The sequence below is a fragment of the Eretmochelys imbricata genome, chromosome 20 (assembly GCF_965152235.1).
Source record: "Eretmochelys imbricata isolate rEreImb1 chromosome 20, rEreImb1.hap1, whole genome shotgun sequence".
Classification (NCBI taxonomy): Eukaryota; Metazoa; Chordata; order Testudines; family Cheloniidae; genus Eretmochelys; species Eretmochelys imbricata.
In genome coordinates, this window is record NC_135591.1 from 2,282,240 (window position 1) to 2,301,536 (window position 19,297).

The 19,297-nt window shown below is 45.2% G+C and overlaps 1 protein-coding gene across 13 annotated transcripts in view; it reads left to right on the forward strand.

Moving 5' to 3' along the window:
• The first annotated feature begins 539 nt into the window (after window positions 1-539).
• The window catches only part of IKZF4 (IKAROS family zinc finger 4), a 46,513-nt gene continuing 27,755 nt past the window's right edge, over window positions 540-19,297 (forward strand). For 8 of the 13 annotated variants that reach the window (XM_077838844.1, XM_077838846.1, XM_077838847.1 and 5 more), the window contains exons 1-3: window positions 593-729; window positions 3,736-3,855; window positions 17,501-17,555. Coding sequence is in view for 6 of the 13 variants with exons in the window: in XM_077838838.1 (XP_077694964.1) it covers window positions 17,516-17,555 (40 nt within the window). In the remaining 7 variants the exon portion in view is untranslated. Of the gene's footprint in view, window positions 730-1,971; window positions 2,127-3,735; window positions 3,856-17,500; window positions 17,556-19,297 lie in introns of those variants that run through there. The other 5 variants (XM_077838839.1, XM_077838850.1, XM_077838840.1 and 2 more) reach the window with 5 other exon arrangements.

Here is a 19,297-nt window from a genome sequence, read left to right on the forward strand (position 1 = left end):
TTGTCCTGTTATTTACCCGAGGGTTAGGGTGGAGTGATTATCAGCTGATTATCGATCATTAATCAGACGATTATCGATTATCGATGGATTTGATCAGCCGTCGCTTTGGAAAATCATTTGCTAATCCAAATAAATAATGACAGTCCGTTGAGGGGGAGTTAATTCAGGATCGATTATCGATCGTTGCCAATACCGCTGATCGATCATTATTAATCGATTATCTCCCATGCCCTCCACCCCGCCCTGCCGCCAGCTGTAGCCTGCGGGGCCAGCCCTGCCCATCGATGCTCTCGACGCCGGCCTGCTCCCCCAATCGATGCTCTCGGCTGCTCCTGCGGCAACCTGGCTATCGACGCGCTTCGCCGCTGCCCGGGGCTTCTCCCTGGCTCGATGCTCTCGGCACTCGCCTGCTTCCCTGGCTCCTGAGGGCTCGGTGCCCAGTGGCTCCCTGCTCGCTCGATTCATTCGGCGCTCGGCTGCTGCCAACGGCCCCCCCCCCCGAACGATGCTCTCGGTTGCTCCCTGCCAGCTCGATGCGCTCGGCGCGCGGTTGCCCCCGCCTGTCTCCTGGCAGTGGGACCGGAAGTGGCTCGGGGCGGGGAGGGGGGCCCGGTCCCTCCTCAGGTGAAGCCGCCGCCGATGGAGCCGCCGCTGCGGAGCCGCTGAGCCCCCCAGTCCCCACCCCGCAGCGGCCGGGCCGGGGGGCCCCTCCCCGCAGCCCCCCCTCAGGTGAGAAGGGGGCGGGGCAGCCTGGCTGGGGGGCCTGGGGGAGGGTCAGTGGGAAAGGGCGGGGGTGGCTGTGCAGCGGTGGGGGGGGGTCAGCGGGGAGGGGGGTTGGCGGGTCTGAGGAGGGGAGGGGGAGGGCTGTGGCTATGGAGAGGTGATGGGTGGGGAGGGCATAGAGGAGGAGGGGCTGGGCCGTGGGGAGGGTCATTGGGAAGGGGAGGGGGTAGGCCGTGGGGAGGGGGGCTGGGCTGGGCTGTGGGGCGGGGATAGAGGAGAAGGGGTAGGCCATGGGGAGGGTCATTGGGAAGGGGTGGGGGTAGGCTGTGGGGAGGGGGTTGGCAGAAGGGTTGGGGGCAGGGGCAGCTGTCCAGGAGTGGAGGGGGAGCTAAGGGAGGCATCTGGGGTGGGCGGGGGGAGGTGAGGTGGGTACAGAGGCATCACTCTGGGTGGGAGGGGATGGCTGAGAGGAGGTGGCTAGGGTAATGGGGTGCAGCTGGCTGAGGGTGGAGGCTGATAGGGGAACTATTGGGACTGGAGAGGGGGAAGAATTGGGGAGTGTTTCTCTGTTGCACAGGAGACCCAGACTTCCCTTTTGAAGCCCCTTTTCTTCATGTTTTAAAGGGGGGAGCACTGGTGTAAGAGGGGATAGACCGTGGACATACCTGGGTCCGTCTACTTTCCCTTCTCTGTTCCTCTCCATATACTGCCTTGCAAGCTTGGTAGCTTTAGGGAACTGGGGAGGGGAGGGGGTTACACCCTACCCTCTACAGGGATCAGACTAAAGAATCCACAATAAATCGTTGCCTCCTAGGGTTTTACTTGTAGTTACTTTTGGAAAAGAGGAAAGAAATGCTCTCCGTTTCCCCCACCCCCACTTCCAGCCTTGTTACCCTTCTCCCTTTACGCTGACCACTCCCAGCTCTCAAATGGTCCTGTAGTTTGAAATGATATTCCTCTAGAAGAAAAAATAAACTTAACTTGACTGTTTCGTTGGCGCATGGTGATACCAGGCACCCTGTGGGTGTGTGGGAAGAGTGAAGGGTTTCACGTTTTTAGAAATGCAACGAAAGTTGCTTATTTCTAGTCCTTCAGGGACAGTGAATCTTGTTGGATTTTCATAAAATTGCTTTGCTTCCCTGCTTCAGTCCAGTATCTTGTAGGTTGATTTGTCTGATCATCTTACGTTCTTGGAGGAATTATTTTTTTGGTTGGGCAAAGTAACTTACCCTTTTCCTAGCCCAGCAGATGCAGCTGTGTGCACATTGTATTACGTACAGCCGGTGTGATGGTGAAATGGAATACTGTCTTGTAATGCACACGCACAAGATGGCGGAGTTAAGGTTAAGGCTGCTGTTGGATAATACTTAGCACTTTTCGTCTGAGAAGCGTGAAACTGTCAGGTTGGTGTCTGGCTTAGATGATGATTTCCTTGCTCAGCTTTATCTCTGCACTAGCAGTTCCATTTGTTGGGGTATTTGGAAGATTTACTCATAATCTTGAATGTCTTTACCCGCCTCAAACCCCCCTGAGGGGGGGAAGGGCTGCTATCCTCATTTTACAGATGGGGAGCTGAGCCACAAAGAGCCTAAGTGACTTGACCAAGGTCATTCAAGGAGTCAATGGTGGAGCAGGGAACTGAACACAGGTGTCCCACGCTAGCACCTGTGATTACTTTATTTGTATTACCATCATGCATAGGAGTCCTAGTCATGGACCAGGCTCCGTTGTGCTAGGCGCTGTACAGACCTAGCCAGTGGACCATCCTTTCTTTATCACCTGATGTTCGGTACCTCAGGAGGAGGTATTGTGCAGAGTGCCATCTGCTGAATGGCACCCGACCAATGATGTATGTTGTTTGCCTCATGACTGAAGACGACTTAGATCCAAGCAAAATCTAAGCTTCCTTCCTACATGAGGAGTATTGCCTCACTACAGCACACACAAACTCTCCACAAAAGCATTCCTCGCTGGGACAAGGCATTGTCCACAGGTGCCGTTCAGAAAGTTGCGGGCCCGGTATGACACATTCAGTAGGGCCCCACCCACTCCCATTTCACTTTATTTATGCAGAGGTGACAGATGTTTTGGGGGGCAGCCCTGAGCTCAGGGTCCCAGTACAATTGCCCCTTATCAGCCCAGGTTGTCCATGCAGTCCGTGTGCATTTCCATGGAGGCTAGGCTTGGGTTCTCCAGCAATCGCAGGGGAGGGATGTATTAATTCTTTTCTATCCACATGCAGTACCTCAGCATAGGTAGGGGCCGTGGAGGCTTAAGGAAGAAGGATCCAAATTTCCTAGTGTGGCAGGGGTAAGGCGCATGAAGAGACAGCAGCAGCAGCTTTGCAGCGAGACGTTCTTGGACCACAAGCTGTTGTTGGCAGCTTGAGGATAAACGTAGCTGCCTCTTCTGTGTACTCCTCTGTCTGGTTGTGGGGCTTTTGAACTCTTGAGTGAGCTGACCAGGCTTAGAAGTGGGCTGTCCTGGAACCTGTGTGTTAGAAGCAATGATATTTCTTATCTGTGGTTCAGCTGCCCCCAGAGGGAGGGCTGGTCCTGTGACCAAAGCACAGGGCAGGAGTCCCTTCCTATGTTTCTAGCTCTGCCACTGACTCAATGTGTGCTTTTTGGCAAGTCAGATAATGTCTCCATGCCTCAGTTTCCCTATTAGTAAGGTGGGGGAATATCTTGAGGAAGGTTAAGAAAATGTAACGCTTTAATCATAATATTTGTAAAGTGTCTCAAGGTCCTCAGATAAGTGGTGCTGTGTTACTGCAGGAAGCAGTCCATTCCTCATGCCCTACGTCTGCTCCTCTGAAACAGTACGTTTGGCGTACAGAAGTGCCAAATGCAACGTTATCTAGGCAAAGCTTTGGCATGTTTTCAGACTAGGATTCAAGGTGTGTTCTTACCACTAAAGACAAGGCAGTCTGTAGTTGTCATGTGTGTTAGCAGGTTGAGGTACACTCTAGGAAACTAGAATGTGAAAACGAGCATGCCTTGTCTTCCCTAGGATTTCGCCTCACGTTATTTAGTGCGTGGTATGATCGCTCCCCTTCTTGCTTGGTGAAGACCAGGGCACAGTTATTGCTGAGTTGTTGATCAAGGCTGCAGAGGTATCGGGAGCAGAAGGGTAAGTATTGTCCTCACTTAGAACTTGTCTTGTGCATGTAGTGAGAGACCCAGTGCAGATGGGATAATGATTTTGGGCTTCGTCTTAACTTTCACTTTCAGGGACTCCATGAAACCTCAGAGACCTCAGTGAGTCATGTCCCCAGCTTGCAAAGGCTGAGCTTGGAGACCTAGTGAAAGGTCACTGTTTAGAGTGGGAGGCAGCTTGGCCTAGTAGTTAACTTGATTCCCCAAAAGCCTTAATTCCTTTGGGAAATTTATACAGCAGCAGCTTGTACTCTGGTAACGGAATTATAGGACCACAGATATTAGGTTTTGGTCTCCCATCCTGTGAGATGGAGATGGGGTTATGTGAGGTCACCAGAGGGGGAAGAGGTAGAAAGTGCCAATGCGGTGGGAGAGAGAGCGTGTGAGGATTATTTATTCTGTTTGCAGTGGATCAATTCAGTTGAAAGCTTGTGTGTGTCTGGCATTGGTACAGTTAATGTTAGTCAAGTACTTTGTGTTTCTGTACTGCCTCATGTTGGATCTCAAAATATTGGTGTTCAAAAGTGCAGTACGCCTTTATTTGTACAGATCGCTGTCACTCTAGGGTGGTGGGTGGGAGTGGGACTGACTTTCCATTTGTCTGTGAATCCGTCTAGGCAAATGCCGAGGAGGTCGGGTTTTCCTTCATTCCCTTAGAAATAAAAGAAGCTTCTTGCATTTCATGCTACCTCTTATAGTTTTGAGCAGAGCAGCCCATGATTATGGTTGTTGTTGATTCAAATTGTGGTAGTGTCCCGAGAACTCAGCAAGGACCTAGATGCTGTTCAAAACCACGGTAAGAGGCGGTCCTTCTTGTTATGCTTTGAATTCAAACTTTGTTTTACAAGTTTTTTAATCTGTGTTTAGGAGCAGTAGTTGAACTTACTATTTTGTTATGCCTCTATCAATAAATAAAAAGTATATTGCTACGTGGGAAACGTACACATAGGCCTCCTATTAGCATTATTAGAAAGTTACATCTCTGAGAGACTCTTTCCAATAATATAATCCTAAAAAAAAATAAAGCACATTTGCTTCAGTCAAATAGAGTTCTTGTAACAGTTCATATTTTATATAAAGCCACTAGGTTGGACCTAATTTTGGGTGTTGTCCAAAGGAAATGGATTTAGATCTCTAAAGTAGTTTATCGTATCACTTGCGTGCACACCCCCCCACCCACTCTGATTTTTCAAGCATTATCTTCATAGAAGGGACAGAATTTTACTCATATTTACGCAGCCTTTAGACTAGGGGACTCTAACATGGGAGATTTTTTAAGAGCTGCTTGGTGTTAAGTGTGCTTGTCCACTGATGTTCTTAGAGGGGAAAATATCCAACTTATCCTTATAGCTTAGGATGCTGCGAAGTGTAAGAAAAAGGTGGTGATGAGTTGACCAGAGCAGTAAAGGGGATCTGTTTATTAGGATAAGTCCCTACAGCAAAGGGATCTCACTAAACTGGGTGACTGGCCGAGGAAATTCAATGCTGATAAATGCAAATGCACGTTCGGGGGAAAAAAATAATTCCAACTATACGTACAAAATGATGTAGTCAGAACTAGCTGTTGCCTCTAAGATCTCTTTTGGGAGTGTATCGTTGGTAGTTCCCTGAAAACATCTGCTTAATGTGCAGCCGTAGTCAAAAGAGCTCCCGACGTTAGGAACCACTAGGAACGGGATAGATAATAAGACAGAAAATATCGTGATGTCACTATTATAAATCCATGGTATGGCCACACCTAGAATACTGTGTGCAGTTCTGGTCACTTCATCTGCAAGATACATTAGAATTGGAAAAGGTGCAGAGAAGGGCATTGAAAATGATTAAGGGTATAGGACAGCTTCCATCTGAGGAAAGATTAAAAAGACGGGGACTGTTTTTCTTAGAAAAGAGATGACTAAAGGGGGATATGATAGAGATCTATAAAATCATGAATGGCACAGAAAAAGTGAATAGGGAAGTGTTATTTACCTCTTCACATCACACAAGAATTAGGGGTCACCAGATTAAATTAATAGGCAGCAGGTTTAAAACAAACAAAATAAAGTTCCGCTTCACACAGCGCACAACCAAACTGTGGAACTCGTTGCCAGAGGGTGTTGTGAGGGCCAAAAGTATAAGTGGGTCCAAAAAAACAATTAGGTAAGTTCCTGGAGGAAGGTCCATCAATGGCTATTAGCCAAGATGGCCAGGGACACATCCGCATCCTCCAGATATCCTTAAACCACTGCTGCTCGAAACTGGGACTGGATAAAGGAGGGGGTGGATCACTTGAAATTGCCCTGTTCTCTTCATTCCCTCTGAAGCTTCTGGCAGTGGCCACTGTTGGAAGACAAGAGACTGGGTTAGATGGACCATTGGTCTGACCCAGAATGGCCGTTCTGATGCAGTAATCTTCTGTCAAGTGGATGAGTTAGATTTATTTCTAGATCACATTTCTTTCTCCCATTCTTAAAGCAGTAACTTAAAAAGGCTGCAGCTTAACACCTTATTATTGCATTAAATTTGCCCAGTAACACCTCATTAGACAGCACGCTTCATAATAAGCGCCCAAGAGCATCAGTGGTCCCTTCCCAATTCAGAAACAATGCACAGGTAGACGCTGCCTTTTGGTCTAGTATTACATTGAATTCATTTTTCCAGTTATACTGCAGGCTGTTTACTAAGCTATTACAAAGCATTAATTTTATCCATTGCAGTTGAGTTTTCATTATTTAAGGGACAAAGACAACATCCCGATGGGCTAGCGCTGTGTTTTGATTTTGTCTATTTACTTGCTAATTTGTCCAAACCACTCGGCTGCGAAGGGTGTTCTCCAGTTCTGCTCTAGCAGATAATTGCAGCTAGCCGCGGCAGCGTGTGAGTACATACTCGGAGCTGGGAAAGCCGCTTCCTTGGCATTTAAATCATTGGCAGTTTGATTAAAAACAAACAGTTTTTTTAAATTCTTTGCGCTGAGCTTCTTTTTTGAAATGCTTCCAGTGACCCAAAAATAAAAAAAAATGGTTCATCCGATGAGCGTCTGCCTGTAGCAAAGGTGGAAAAAAGTCCTCATGCTGGAAAATAAACTGCTGGTGATGGAAACAATGGGTTGGAAAAAGAAAATACAGGGGCGTTTATGGCTCTTATTAATTCTTACCCTAGCAGAGATGCTAATTATGGCTGCGTCTGCCCTAGATCTATTTCTTCACACGTCCCACAGTTGCAGTTCAACTGGTGGTGTGATGCTTGTATAAATTCTACTACTACCCGCACTTGTGTAGGGGCTTCTCATCCATAAGTCTCGAAGTGCTTTACCAAGGAGGTCAGTATCATTATCTGTAGGATGGGGAAACTGAGGCACGGAGTTAAGGTGACTTGCCCAGTGGTGGAGCTGGGAATAGGGTTCAGTGCTCTGTCCTCCTAGGCCATGCTGCCTCAGACCGTAGTCCTCTTCTGGACTCTGTACACATTAGCACTCCCACCATTAGTACTTTGGTTGGAGCTGCCAATGTGCACAGACCTCTTGGGTAAGTTTATCCTCTGTCAGTGACTCCATGGCTGACCACGTCATTAGAAGAATGAAGATGTTCTGAAGAGTTTGCTTTTAGACATTTGCTTTCCCTTGTTTGAATGATTCACTTGTTGAACTGACACTGCAGTCAGCTTGTGAGGCCTCCCTGTGTTCTTCCTGGACAGCCCTATGTCGGAAGGAGAAAGGTAGCCTACGTTGCAGTGTTTGCTCTTGGCATGTTTTCCATGGGCATGTTGCAGGATTGGGAATGTCTCTGTCTGTTCCTGATTAGCTTCGTGTCAGGACTGAAACTATTTCAATTATATCCCGTCACCCTAGTAAAATAAATTGTCTTCAGTTTTCAAAGCATTCTTCTAATTGGTAAAACCAACATAGAAAAGTCCAAGCAGAGAGAGGTTCTGCAAATCTTTGAAGTGATGTCGCTTATTAAGCACTTGCTTGTCTACTGATCATTGTTATCTCAATTCCTGGCCTTTGGCTTTAGATCTCAAAGTGCTGTACAAACATTAGCTAATACTCACAACTGATGTTACAAGGATCTTCACCTGTATTTTACAGATGGGGAAACTGAAACACAGGAGATGAAATTTACTTGCCTGTGTCAGTGGTGGTTGGGCGTGGAACTCTGAAGTTCTTGATTGCCAAACCTGATGCTCGGACTGCTAGACTATGCCATCTCTCTGATGTCTTATGTTGTAGGAAGGCAGCAAGGATGTATTTCAAAGTTCTGACAATGCTTCCTTATGAAACCAAGTTCCTGAAGAAAGTTTAATAATATAAAGCTGACCCGCAAAGGAATAAAAAGTTTGTCTTTTTTTTGTATTTTATTTACTTATTCCTTTCTTGTGATGATAAAATGTAAGGTTTTTGTTTGGTTTTTTAACTGTCAGCAATATCAAGTCTTGTCTGTCTTGTTTTTGATGGAAGGTTCCTGCAGGACTAGAAAATTGTTGTGGGAACTTTCTCTGCACTCAGTTGAAGTACCAGTTTGAATCTTTCACACACAGTTTTTGTCCCAAGAGTGCATCAGATGTTGGAGTTAAATAGATGCTTAGAAAAACAATGTTTGGAATAAGTCTGGCTGAAAAATAAACCAACAAATCTTCCTCTTCTTAATTGCTTAGCTTTCCGTTTTTATGGCTGATTCTTAATATAAAACATTTTTGGTGATGGAGAAAATAAACCAAATTCCTATTGCAAAAGGAAAGTAAAATTAGAACAGGAGCATAAACTCTGGTAAATCAAGTGTAAAAGTATAATTAGGGAGACCAAAAAAGAATTTGAAGAGCAGCTAGCAAAAAACACAAAAACTAATATTTATTTTTTTTAAGTATGTCGGAAGCAGGAAGCCTTCCAAACAATCAGTGGGGTCGCTGGACGATCGAGGTGCTAAAGGAGCACTCAAGGAAGACAAGGCCATTGTGGAGAAACTAAATGAATTCTTTGCATCAGTCTTCACTGTGGAGGTTGTGAGGGAGATCCTCACACCCGAGCCATTATTTTTAGAATGACAAATCTGAGGACCTGTCCCAGATTGAGGTGTCAGTAGAGGAGGTTTTGGAACAAACTGATAAACAGTAATAGGTCACCAGGAGCAAACGGGATTCACCCAAGAGTTCTGAAGGAACTCAGATATGAAATTACAGAACTACTGACTCTGGTATGTAACTTATAGCTTAAATTGGCCTTTGTACCAGAGGATTGGAAGATGGCTAATATAACACCAATCTTTAAAAAAGGCTCCAGAGGCAATCTTGACAATTACACACCAGTAAGCCCATTTGTTGAGGAAGAGTCAGCATGGCTTTTGTGAAGGGAAATCTTGCCTCACCAATCTATTAGAATTCTTGTAGGGGGTCAACAAACATGGTAACTGAGTGGATGTAGTGTACTTGGACTTTCAGAAAGCCTTTGCCAAGGTTCCTCACCAAAGGCTCTTAAACAAAGTGAGCAGTCGTGGGATAAGAGGGAAGGTCCTCTCATGGATCAGTAACTGGTTAAAAGCTAGAAAACAAAGGATAGGAATAAATTATTGGTATTCACAGCATAGAAAGGTAAATAGTGGGGTTCCCCAAAGATCTGTACTAGAACCAGTGCTGGTCAACTTATTCATAAATGATTTGGAACAGTGGGTGAACAGTGAGGTGGCAAAGTTTGCAGACGGTACAAAACTACTCAAGATAGTTAAGTCTAAAGCTGACTACAAAGAGTTACAAAGGGATCTCACAAAACTCTGTAATTAGGCAAGAAAATGGCAGATGAAATTCAACGTTGATAAATGGAAAATAATGCACATTGGAAAACATAATCTCAACTATACATAAAAAATAATGGTGTCTTAATTAGCTGTTACCACTCAAGAAAGAGAGGTTGGAGTCATGGATAGTGCTCTGAAAACATCTGATCAGTGTGCAGTGGCATTTCAAAAAGCTAACAATGTTAGGAACAGGTAGGGTGACCAGGTGAAACGGAGAAAATATTGGGACACATGGGGGAAGCGCAAAAAAAAAAAAACCACGCCACGGCCCCACGGCCAAAGCCAAAATATCGGGACATCGCTTGGGACGCTGGACAAAGACCTAAAAATCGGGACAGTCCCAATTTTATTGGGACGTCTGGTCACCATAGGAACAGGATAGATAATAAGACAGAAAACATCATAATGCCACTATATAAATCCATGGGATGCCCACAGCTTGAATACTGCCTGTAGTGCTGGCCGCTCCATCTCAAAAGGCATATTAGAATTGGAAAAAGTACAGAGAAGGACAACAAAAGTGATTAAGGGTCTGGAACAGCTTCTGTCTGAGGAGATATTAATAAGACTGGGACTGTTCAGGTTGGAAAGAGACTAGTAAGGTGGGAAATGAGAGGTCTGTAAAAGCATGGTGTGGTAAAAGTGACTAAGGAAGTGTTATTTACCCCACACACCTAACATAAAAACCACAGGTCACCTGCTGAAATTAATAAGTAGCAAGTTTAAAACAAATATAAGGAAGCACTTCACACAACGCAGAGTCAACCTGTGGAACTCCTTGCCAGGGGTTGTTGTGAAGGCCAGAAGTGTGACTGGGTTCAAAAAAGAATTAGATAAGTTCATGGAGGATAGGTCCATCAGCGGCTATTTCCCAAGATAGTCGGGGATGCAACCCATGCTCTGGGTGTCCCTATACCTCTGACTGCCAGAAGCTGGGACTGAACAACAGGAGATGGATCACTCAATAAATTGCCCTGTTCTGTTCATTCCCTCTAACACATCTGGCAGTAGCCGCTGTCAGAAGACAGGACACTGGGCTAGATGGGCCATTGGTCTGAACCAGTCTGGCCATTCTTACGTTCTTAATTCAGAAACCGTATTGGACAGTTATTAGCTACACGGATTTAAAAGCAGCTTGAAATCTCACTTCTGCCATGCAGTTTGGATTAATGGTAACATAAAAATTAAATTTTAAAATGTCCTTATTTGAAGAGGGCTTTGTCTAGGGAATGTTTATAACAGGAGAGGAGAAATGTCTTCAACCACAAAAAATGCAGCTTTCTATTTGATGAACACAGTTTGGCTTGAAGGTGTTTTGATTTGTGTGTTTCCTTTTTCGTGAACAAAAAGTGTTAAGTGTTAATGTCTTCCCTCTTGCCTGTGAAGGAAAATACATAAGTTCTCAAACATATTCCATCAGGTACAGACCCTACATGGGCTTGACTGAAAAATCAGAGTATTTTATCCAGTGTATGTTACCGGCTATTGTTTGAAAGTTTATTCTGTTGCTTTTTTAAAACATGGCCCTCCTGCCTCTTTTTGCATTACAACTTTATTTGATATTGTATTTCTTATACCAGCTATGTCCCAAAACAAAGTTCAATAACAGCTGAAGAGGGGGCATAGAAATTCAGAGGTTACAGGTAGGAGAGAAAAGATGGATTTTGGCTGCAATTTGGGATCTTTCAGCATTAATAGGGCCATTTTAAGGTCATGTCCAACTCTGTAAATGATTGGAAGCTAAGTATACATCTTGCAATATCTTCTTAGCTCTCCACCCCCTGTGCAGAATGGGGGCCCTAAACTCACGCAATTATAACGTATTTCCCCAGCTCTTTCAGCATAATAAGCGGAGGCATGCTAACCCTAAAGGTCACTGAAAGATTCTCAATCTAGACAAGATCCGTCTCCTTGAAGGAGAGGATGAAGCGAGTACGTTTTAGCACCATCGACCCTGTGAGTATCTTGTTTTCTTTGCACCCTTAGTGGAGGGAAAAATAAACGCATAACACTCTGAAGCTGGTGGTGGCAAGTTTGCTTCTGAGTTGAAAAGCCCAAGCTGTTGCTTTTGCCTTGATTAGTGGATTCACTGAAGCTGGAAGTTTTCATCACTCCTTGCGATCTGTTGCGTTGCTTTTGTCGGTTAATTGTTTTCAGGCCATTAGAATGTGAGGGTGTTCATTTCATCCGTTCCCTAGGGAGGCTCCTGTTTATCCCAGCGCACAGCTTGAACGGCACAAAGAGTCCAATTTGTGCATCTTAAACAGTGAATCATGGCGAGCACAAAAATAAAATGTACGTTCTCTCCAGGGAGACGATTCACATGCAGATCAACTTGGAGTGTTGGGCTCTCGTGAGGACCTGAAGAATTTTAATCGTTGTGGCCAGGCTTTCCATAACCCTGCTGTAGGATCCGGACGGAGGAGATAGAGGGGGGGTTCCGATCCTGGGCACCCTCACGAACGAACCCTCCCTTATCTTCCACCGTCACGCGCGCATGCCAGCCGCTCCTCCTTCTCTCTCTCCCTGACTTTCTGTCGCCCACCACACGCTTCCTCCTGGCGAGTCTCGGCCTCCCACGCCCTGACCGCGCCCCGGTCCCGGGCACCGCCGTGACCCGGGAAAGGGGAGGGGACCGGGACCCCACGGGCGGCCGTGCCACCACAGACAGCCATGCAGGGCAGGCCCGTCTCCCCTTGGGAGCCGGCATCCCCACAGCCGACCTGCTTCCCCGACCCCAACGCAACGTCCCCCAACAACTCCACCCCACTTCCCGCGTTTCCCTCACCCAGGAGCCAGGTACCTAGCGCTCTCCGCGAGCCTCACGGCCCGGGGAAGGCGGTGGTTCAAAGACTTGTGCGGCCTGAGAGGCTTCTTCTCGTTAGGGGTTAATGTTCATTGTGATCCTACTTGTAATAATGCAGATGCCTCGGTATAATTTGGTTGGAATTTAGTGTTCTCACTCTTGCAATTATGGCATCAGGAATCTGAAAAGTGTTCCACGGCTGACATTGGGATATTTAAAATGCAGAGCACTATTTCACAGTACTTAGGGTATTACCAGAGTAATGGGATGAAATTAAGAGAAGAAAAATTTAGGTTGTCTTCCAGTGAGAACAATAGGACTGTAGAATTGTGTCTCAAGGGACTGATGGAATCCTCGTGGTTTGAGATGCTTGGAAGTAGACAGAAGTCTGGGGACAGATGGACTAGGTGTGACGTAACAGGACTTTTCTATCTCTAGAATTCTTTCATAATCCAAATAATTACTAAATACATTGTGATGCAGCCCTTTTCCCCCCTCCATAAGGCATTCCAGGCCTAGCTTTTCTCAAAAGCCTCTCTCAGTGCAAAGGACATTTACAAACTGCATCACAGTGAGATTGGAGATTTTGCTTTTAATTGGGCTATTTCTAAGGTTTGTTCCCCTGAGTCTTGTCACTAGGGAAAAAGTCCTTATTTCAGAGGGGATGAGAACTTCAAGCAGTTCTAAAGCCACTCTGCTCTCATTTTAGTGCATTTAAGTTCCTAATGCTCAACCTGACGATCAAGTCTGAAAGCTAGGAGGACAGGGTAGGTATTGGCCTGCTCTCTGCCACAGTAGCAGCGTGAGATGGGATGACTCAATGGTCAAAGTGTGAAGTTTGACATGTTTCATGTCCCTGTTGCTGCAGGGTCAAATCTCCAGAAGCATGGACTATCTCCTTGGAAAGGGTAGAAACTGTTTTGTGCGTTTTGCTCTGGATCTTTCACACACGACCTTATAAACCAAGGAGGGTCATGACTTTTCTGTGTGGACATCAAAGATCCCATGGGACACTGTTCTTAAGAATAGGGGATCCTCCAGTGATCTAAATAGCCCCTTTCCTTTCAATTGTGCAGACCATTCTGGAGGCAGCTGTATTTCATAGGGGCTGATCATTCAGCATTTGTAAAAGGCTTTGGGACAAAGGTAGTGTTGTAAATACAAGCGCACTCCTATCAAGCAATTGCTAACTGGCAATTGAGCGCAAACCTGAGAACGTAACCATTTGATCTTCCTTTATAATCAGATTCCTTCCAGACCCAGCGCGTGTCACCAAAATGTAAAATTCATCCTTTGAAGCAATCAGTTCCTTTAAACCCAGGATTGTTTTCAATCACTGGGCATTGCTGACTTTGAGATCTAGGGTCTAATCAGTGCAGATGGGGGGTGTGTGTGTGTGTGTAAAAATGTGTCTCAGAAAAAAAAATCAACAAAACTCTTTGTTCAGCTGTGGGTCCTGAAGGCCAGTCATTGCTAGTGGGTTTAGATGAGTAATGCCTTATTCACCAGACGTAGCCAGTCTTCAAAAGTAAAAATTCCTGCTGCTCTGCACTTGGCTTGGCCAACTGCTGTAAGGAGTTCCCGGTTCTCTTCTCCTCTTTTAAAATACAGGACGGCGTCTGAGCCTCGCTTCCTCGATGCTGGGCCCAGACTCATTGACTCGATTGGGGCTGCTGGTGTGAATAAGGAGTCATGGCTGCAGACCTGGGCCTCCAGCTCGGCAGCGCTCGCGGCATTACTTTCCGATTACTTCGCTTGTGTGAAATGAGTTGATCTCGGTCCTGTTCCTTGCCAGCCCCTGTGCACAGTTGAAAACAGAAATTGAAATTGTTCTTCGTGTAGGCCAAGATGCAAAGGATTGAATGGGGCCCAGAGTTCCCTCTAGGACGGGGCTGAGGCATATTGGGGGGCATACAGGGAAGCTTGCACTGCTTGTGTGTTCAAGTGATGGTGCTCTGCTGAGCACCAAGTCGGTGGAAAAGCAACGAACATGCTGGCTGCAAGAGTAAGTCCGGTTTGGCTTGTCCTGCATGTAGCGTTACAGAGCCAAAGCAAACTCTGCTTTGTCGTTAAGGGTCTTATGGCAATAGATGGGGCCGTGTTAGTTCAAGTTGGCGTCAACAGAACATGATTTGAAATGGGCACGTGCTTTATTAAACAATAAAATCAATTGGGGAAATCTGAGAAATGGACCCAGTTCATACCAAATAATCCACTTTTAAACATCAATAAACACTCATCTTTCGAAAGATTTTAGGATAATCCCTTCGCATTTTGTTTTGGTGCTTTGTGTTTTGTTTTTTAATTGAGTGTTTTCAATGGCTTCTGCAGAGTACAGGGAAAGGGGAGGGAGTGCACTAAATAACCATTATTTTTATTAGCGTGTCGTGTGCCCTTTGTATGGAGCCAGGCAAATCCCCAAGTGTGTGTGTATAACATTAAACAGCAAAATTATGGATTCAACAAAAATAAAAATGCAGGAGGCAGTTACTGTATAACCTGGGGTTGAAATATATATTTCAACCTACATTATTTTCATCTCGTAAAGTTAATAGCCACTGTGGGTAGGAAGCTTTTCCTGTGTAATTCAGCCCTTGGAACTGGATAACTGGCAAATCCAGCATTTTGAGTAGCAGGTAGAGTAAGGACCCGTTGTCTCCAGTTTTTTTTAAAACTGGGATGACAGTAAAAGAAGAGGAGCCTCTCTGCTTGATATTTTTTTTTTTTTTTGGTCAGTTTATTTAGCATGATTAACTGTGAAAATGTGAGTGACGCATCGGGGACCGAGTCCTCTTGTTTATCTACGAAATAGGAGCAAGCAGCCACATAAACTCCCCCACACTCCCACCATCAAGGTTTGTCTTTGCTTTGGAGATTCCATACCACCTTTAGGACTGAAAGGGCAGTTTCTTACCAGCAGCAGAGCCCATTTTAGTATTTGTAGTGGGGATACTTGCGTTACTGGAACTGAGCGGAGATCCACCAGCTCACAGGAGAAAGACAGACTGACAAATAGCTCTCCAACGGAAACCACCACCACTGCTGACCTGGCCTGACTTTAAACTGGTGACCCAGGAGCGAAAGGCTCTGTGTCGTCAAAGCCAGCTTGTTTTTATGGATGCTTTTCGACGCAGTGGGGGTTGGCAAGACCTAAACTTCATTTAAAAATGAGTAATTAGAGCTGGTGGCTTAATAGAAAGCGATTAGTAAATTAATGAAATAAATAAATATGTCCTACTTTTCATCCAGGAATCTGAACATGCTTTACAAAGGTGGTCAGTAAACTTGTCCCTGCTTTGCAGATGAGATACAGAGTGACCTGGCCCAAGCTGGGACTAGACCCAAGCTTTCATGAGTCCCAGTCCATTGCTCAAGCCACTAAGCCATCCTGTCTCCCTGGTTGCCCTGTCTATTTCTGTAGTGATCTCCTCTACGCTGGTAGCAGTTTGGTTATAAAATTGGTAATATTAACACCATTTATTGTGTGGGGAGGGATAGCTCAGGGGTTTGAGCATTGGCCTGCTAAACCAAGGGTTGTGAGTTCAATCCTTGAGGGGGCCATTTCGGGATCTGGGGCAAAAATTGGGGACTGGTCCTGCTTTGAGTAGGGGTTTGGACTAGATGACCTCCTGAGGTCCCTTCCAACCCTGATATTCTATGATTTGAGTTCCTTTGGTTTAAAAAAAAAAAATCCTCTCTAAAATGGGAATGATCAGAAGGGGGTAACTCAGATTTTCTCTGACCTTTTTGAAAAAAAAGGAAAAAAAAAAAAGGGGAAAAAAAAAGCAGTTTGCACTGTCTTTAAGTAACATTTGATCATTAAAAAAGGGAGGAAAAAAGTTAATTCTATTGGTCTTTTCCCCTTTGTGTTCACATTCTGCAAATGATCACTTTTAATTGTTCTCTGCAGCAAATTCTCTTAGTTTCTGAACATACCAACTGCCAATTACAGCGTGAATTCTAAACAGCCAAACTTGTGTTTTTTGAGGCTGTCCTCATTTTGTTTTTTAAACAACCAATGTCATTGACAAAAAGCCATTTGGATGTATAAAATGTTCATTATCTCTGCAGGGCATCAAGAGGCAAAATAGAAGGCAGATTTTGCTTTTATTCGAGCGTGATCTTTGGAATGGCTGTTGCCAGGCTGCTCAGTGGCACGTTGTGTGCTAGTTTTCAGTCTCATTGCCCAAAGAAGCATCTTCTTTCATTGACAAAATGAAGCTGAATGCTTCAGTTAAACACTTCTCCCACTCCAGACTTCATGTACCTGCTGCCACCCCATTTATACCAGCATCGGTTTTCAATAGAGAAGTCCCCTGTTGAAATGGGGCATGGCAGCAAAGACTCAGGTGGATTAAATGAATTGTATGTACAACTGCTATCATATCTCACCACTTGAGGTTTCAAATTAATTAGCAGCGGCCTGCGGGCACTTGTCCTTCTGGACAGTGAAGTTTGAATCAGGTCTTGCCTTGTCAGATGCTCCAGGAGAATTGACAGCTGCTTTTCCCTCCCATCTTACACCACTTCCAGTGTTACAAGTCTGACTCTTAAGAACTAATGCCATTTGAAAAACAGACTCCCATGTAACTGCTGCAGAACTGTGATGGCAGAGAGCTGAAGGCAGAGGCTCGGATGAAAACACACTGTATTCGTTTTGTTTGTTGGGAATCATTGCTTGTTAGTTGGATGCTATGTACTGCAAACTGCCAACCCTTCATTGCATTGACCACTGTATAATAGCTACAGCTTAAAACCAGTTTTTGCTTTCCAATAGAAAGTTGTTTCTCGGTGCCTAGAAAGTAGCTCTTTAGTGGGCAATAAAAATTTAGTTCCAAAGCGGGGATCAAATCAAAGTTTTAGCTTGTTCCACTGTGTCAAAGTCAGTGCTGCAAGCTGGCATTTATAAATCAAGGCTGGGTAAGTAATTCATCCACTATCAGAGGTTGATGGGCCCTTTTACTAAAGAGGTTGTGTCTGGGAAGAGATTCCAGCCCTGCATTTCCAGAGACTTGCTGATAGACCCCTGCTTTCTCTTTCAGCAAAGTACCTTAAAGATGGATATAGAAGACTGCAATGGACGCTCCTACATATCTGGTATGTCACTTGTTTTGCTGTTGTTCGATATTTTGGATGTCTATATTTCAAAAGGCCATTTTCTGATGCTCAGCAGTTACCTGTATGGGAGTCTAATGCTGGTGTGTTGCTTTGCTCCACAGCTCTACCGTAAGGCACATAATTTATGGTGGTGATATGGATTGTTTTCAGATTATCTAGCGTATCTTGTTAATACTAATATCTGAAAAGTATTAACACAAGTTGTTGGCCTTCCCCTTCTCAGCAACAAATACGTCCACTGTCAATAAGGACAGTTTTCGAAACTGAGTTAGAATTTAGTTTGCCAGGATCAATTATAAATTGATTATACCAGATTTTAAAAACTTGGTTACTCGTGTGTGATGGTCCAGTCTGTTCAGGGTGCAAATCCAGGCCAGCGAGAGGTTGTCTCACTACTTGCTATGCAACCCTGGGTGCCTTACAAGGCCTTGATACTGTAGTTCTCGGCCTGCTGGAGATTAACGTCCAGCTCACAGTCAGCAAGAAGCGTGCAGATCACATCCTGAGTGTCTGTGCTTAGACAGCCATGGTTCAACAGCCTGAATATAGCCCCATTCTGGCTTCCACCAGCCTGGGTTACAACCATTGAGATGACCCCAATGCACCCTCCTTCCCGAGTTTCCCCAAAACCGTATGCCTTGATGTGTCCAGCCCTCTCCTGGCCAGCTCGGGGAAATAATAAGGTTGATTTGCTCTTGTGAAGAGTCCCATCCCACCAGCTCATCACTTTAACTGGAGTTGATACTCACTTCCAGTTCAACACAGCATTCGCTTGGTCTATAGTAAAAATAAACTCTTTTATTAACAAAAGAGCATGAATTAAGTGAGTTCAAGGGAATAAAGGTAGAAAGGATTCCAAGTAACACACAACAAATCACGCTTCCAATGGCTAAGACTTCATTTACCAAGCTACTGTCTGGGTTCAAGGTAAAATCCTTAACGTGTGCTCCCAGCAAGATAACTCAAAATGGCTGATCATACCAAGGCCAAGACCTTGTCATAGAAGAGCAACAGGCTAGCTTCCCTTGTCTCCCCAAGTGAAAGATCTTCGGGGCTCTCTTCCCCTCTCTCTAGTCCAGTTCCCACAGACCTTCAACCCAAGGGGGTGGGGGTTGCTGAGCCTAGAGACTAATACACAGCTGCCTCCCCTACCTCCCCGTCTTGGGGGGAGCTGTTCCTTCTCTTCTTAAGCCACACGTTTTAAAAGATACTACTAGTGAGTCTTCATAATTCCTCCTACAGCGTTAGTACAGACATTTCCCAAGGACATTAATCTCCAGCATGTTCCAGGCATTCATAAATGACCTGTTGTTGTATTCAGTCAGTTGATTCAGTTGCATATGATTTGATGTTTAGACCCCGTGTCTCTATACCTCAAATAAAATTTCTCTTCCCTGCTGGGGTGTAACCATACTGTCTCCCCCTCCCTCTCCATGATCATGGTGATCATTAGTACCTCGGGTCTTCCAGACCACAGGTCAGATCTCGGCCCTCGCTGCAAACAGAAGGAAAAGTGTCTTTCCAGTGACATCTCGCTTGATCTGCAATAATAGATAGTCAAAGGTGTTTAGTACCCCGCTTATGTTTATAGGATGGATATTTTAGTCTCTCCTGTTAGACTCCGTTCTTCTGCACACGAATACACAATGGTAAACTTGCAATCACATGTGATGTTTAAGACCCCCATGGCGTCTCTGAAATATCTGTCCTGCCAGACAGCG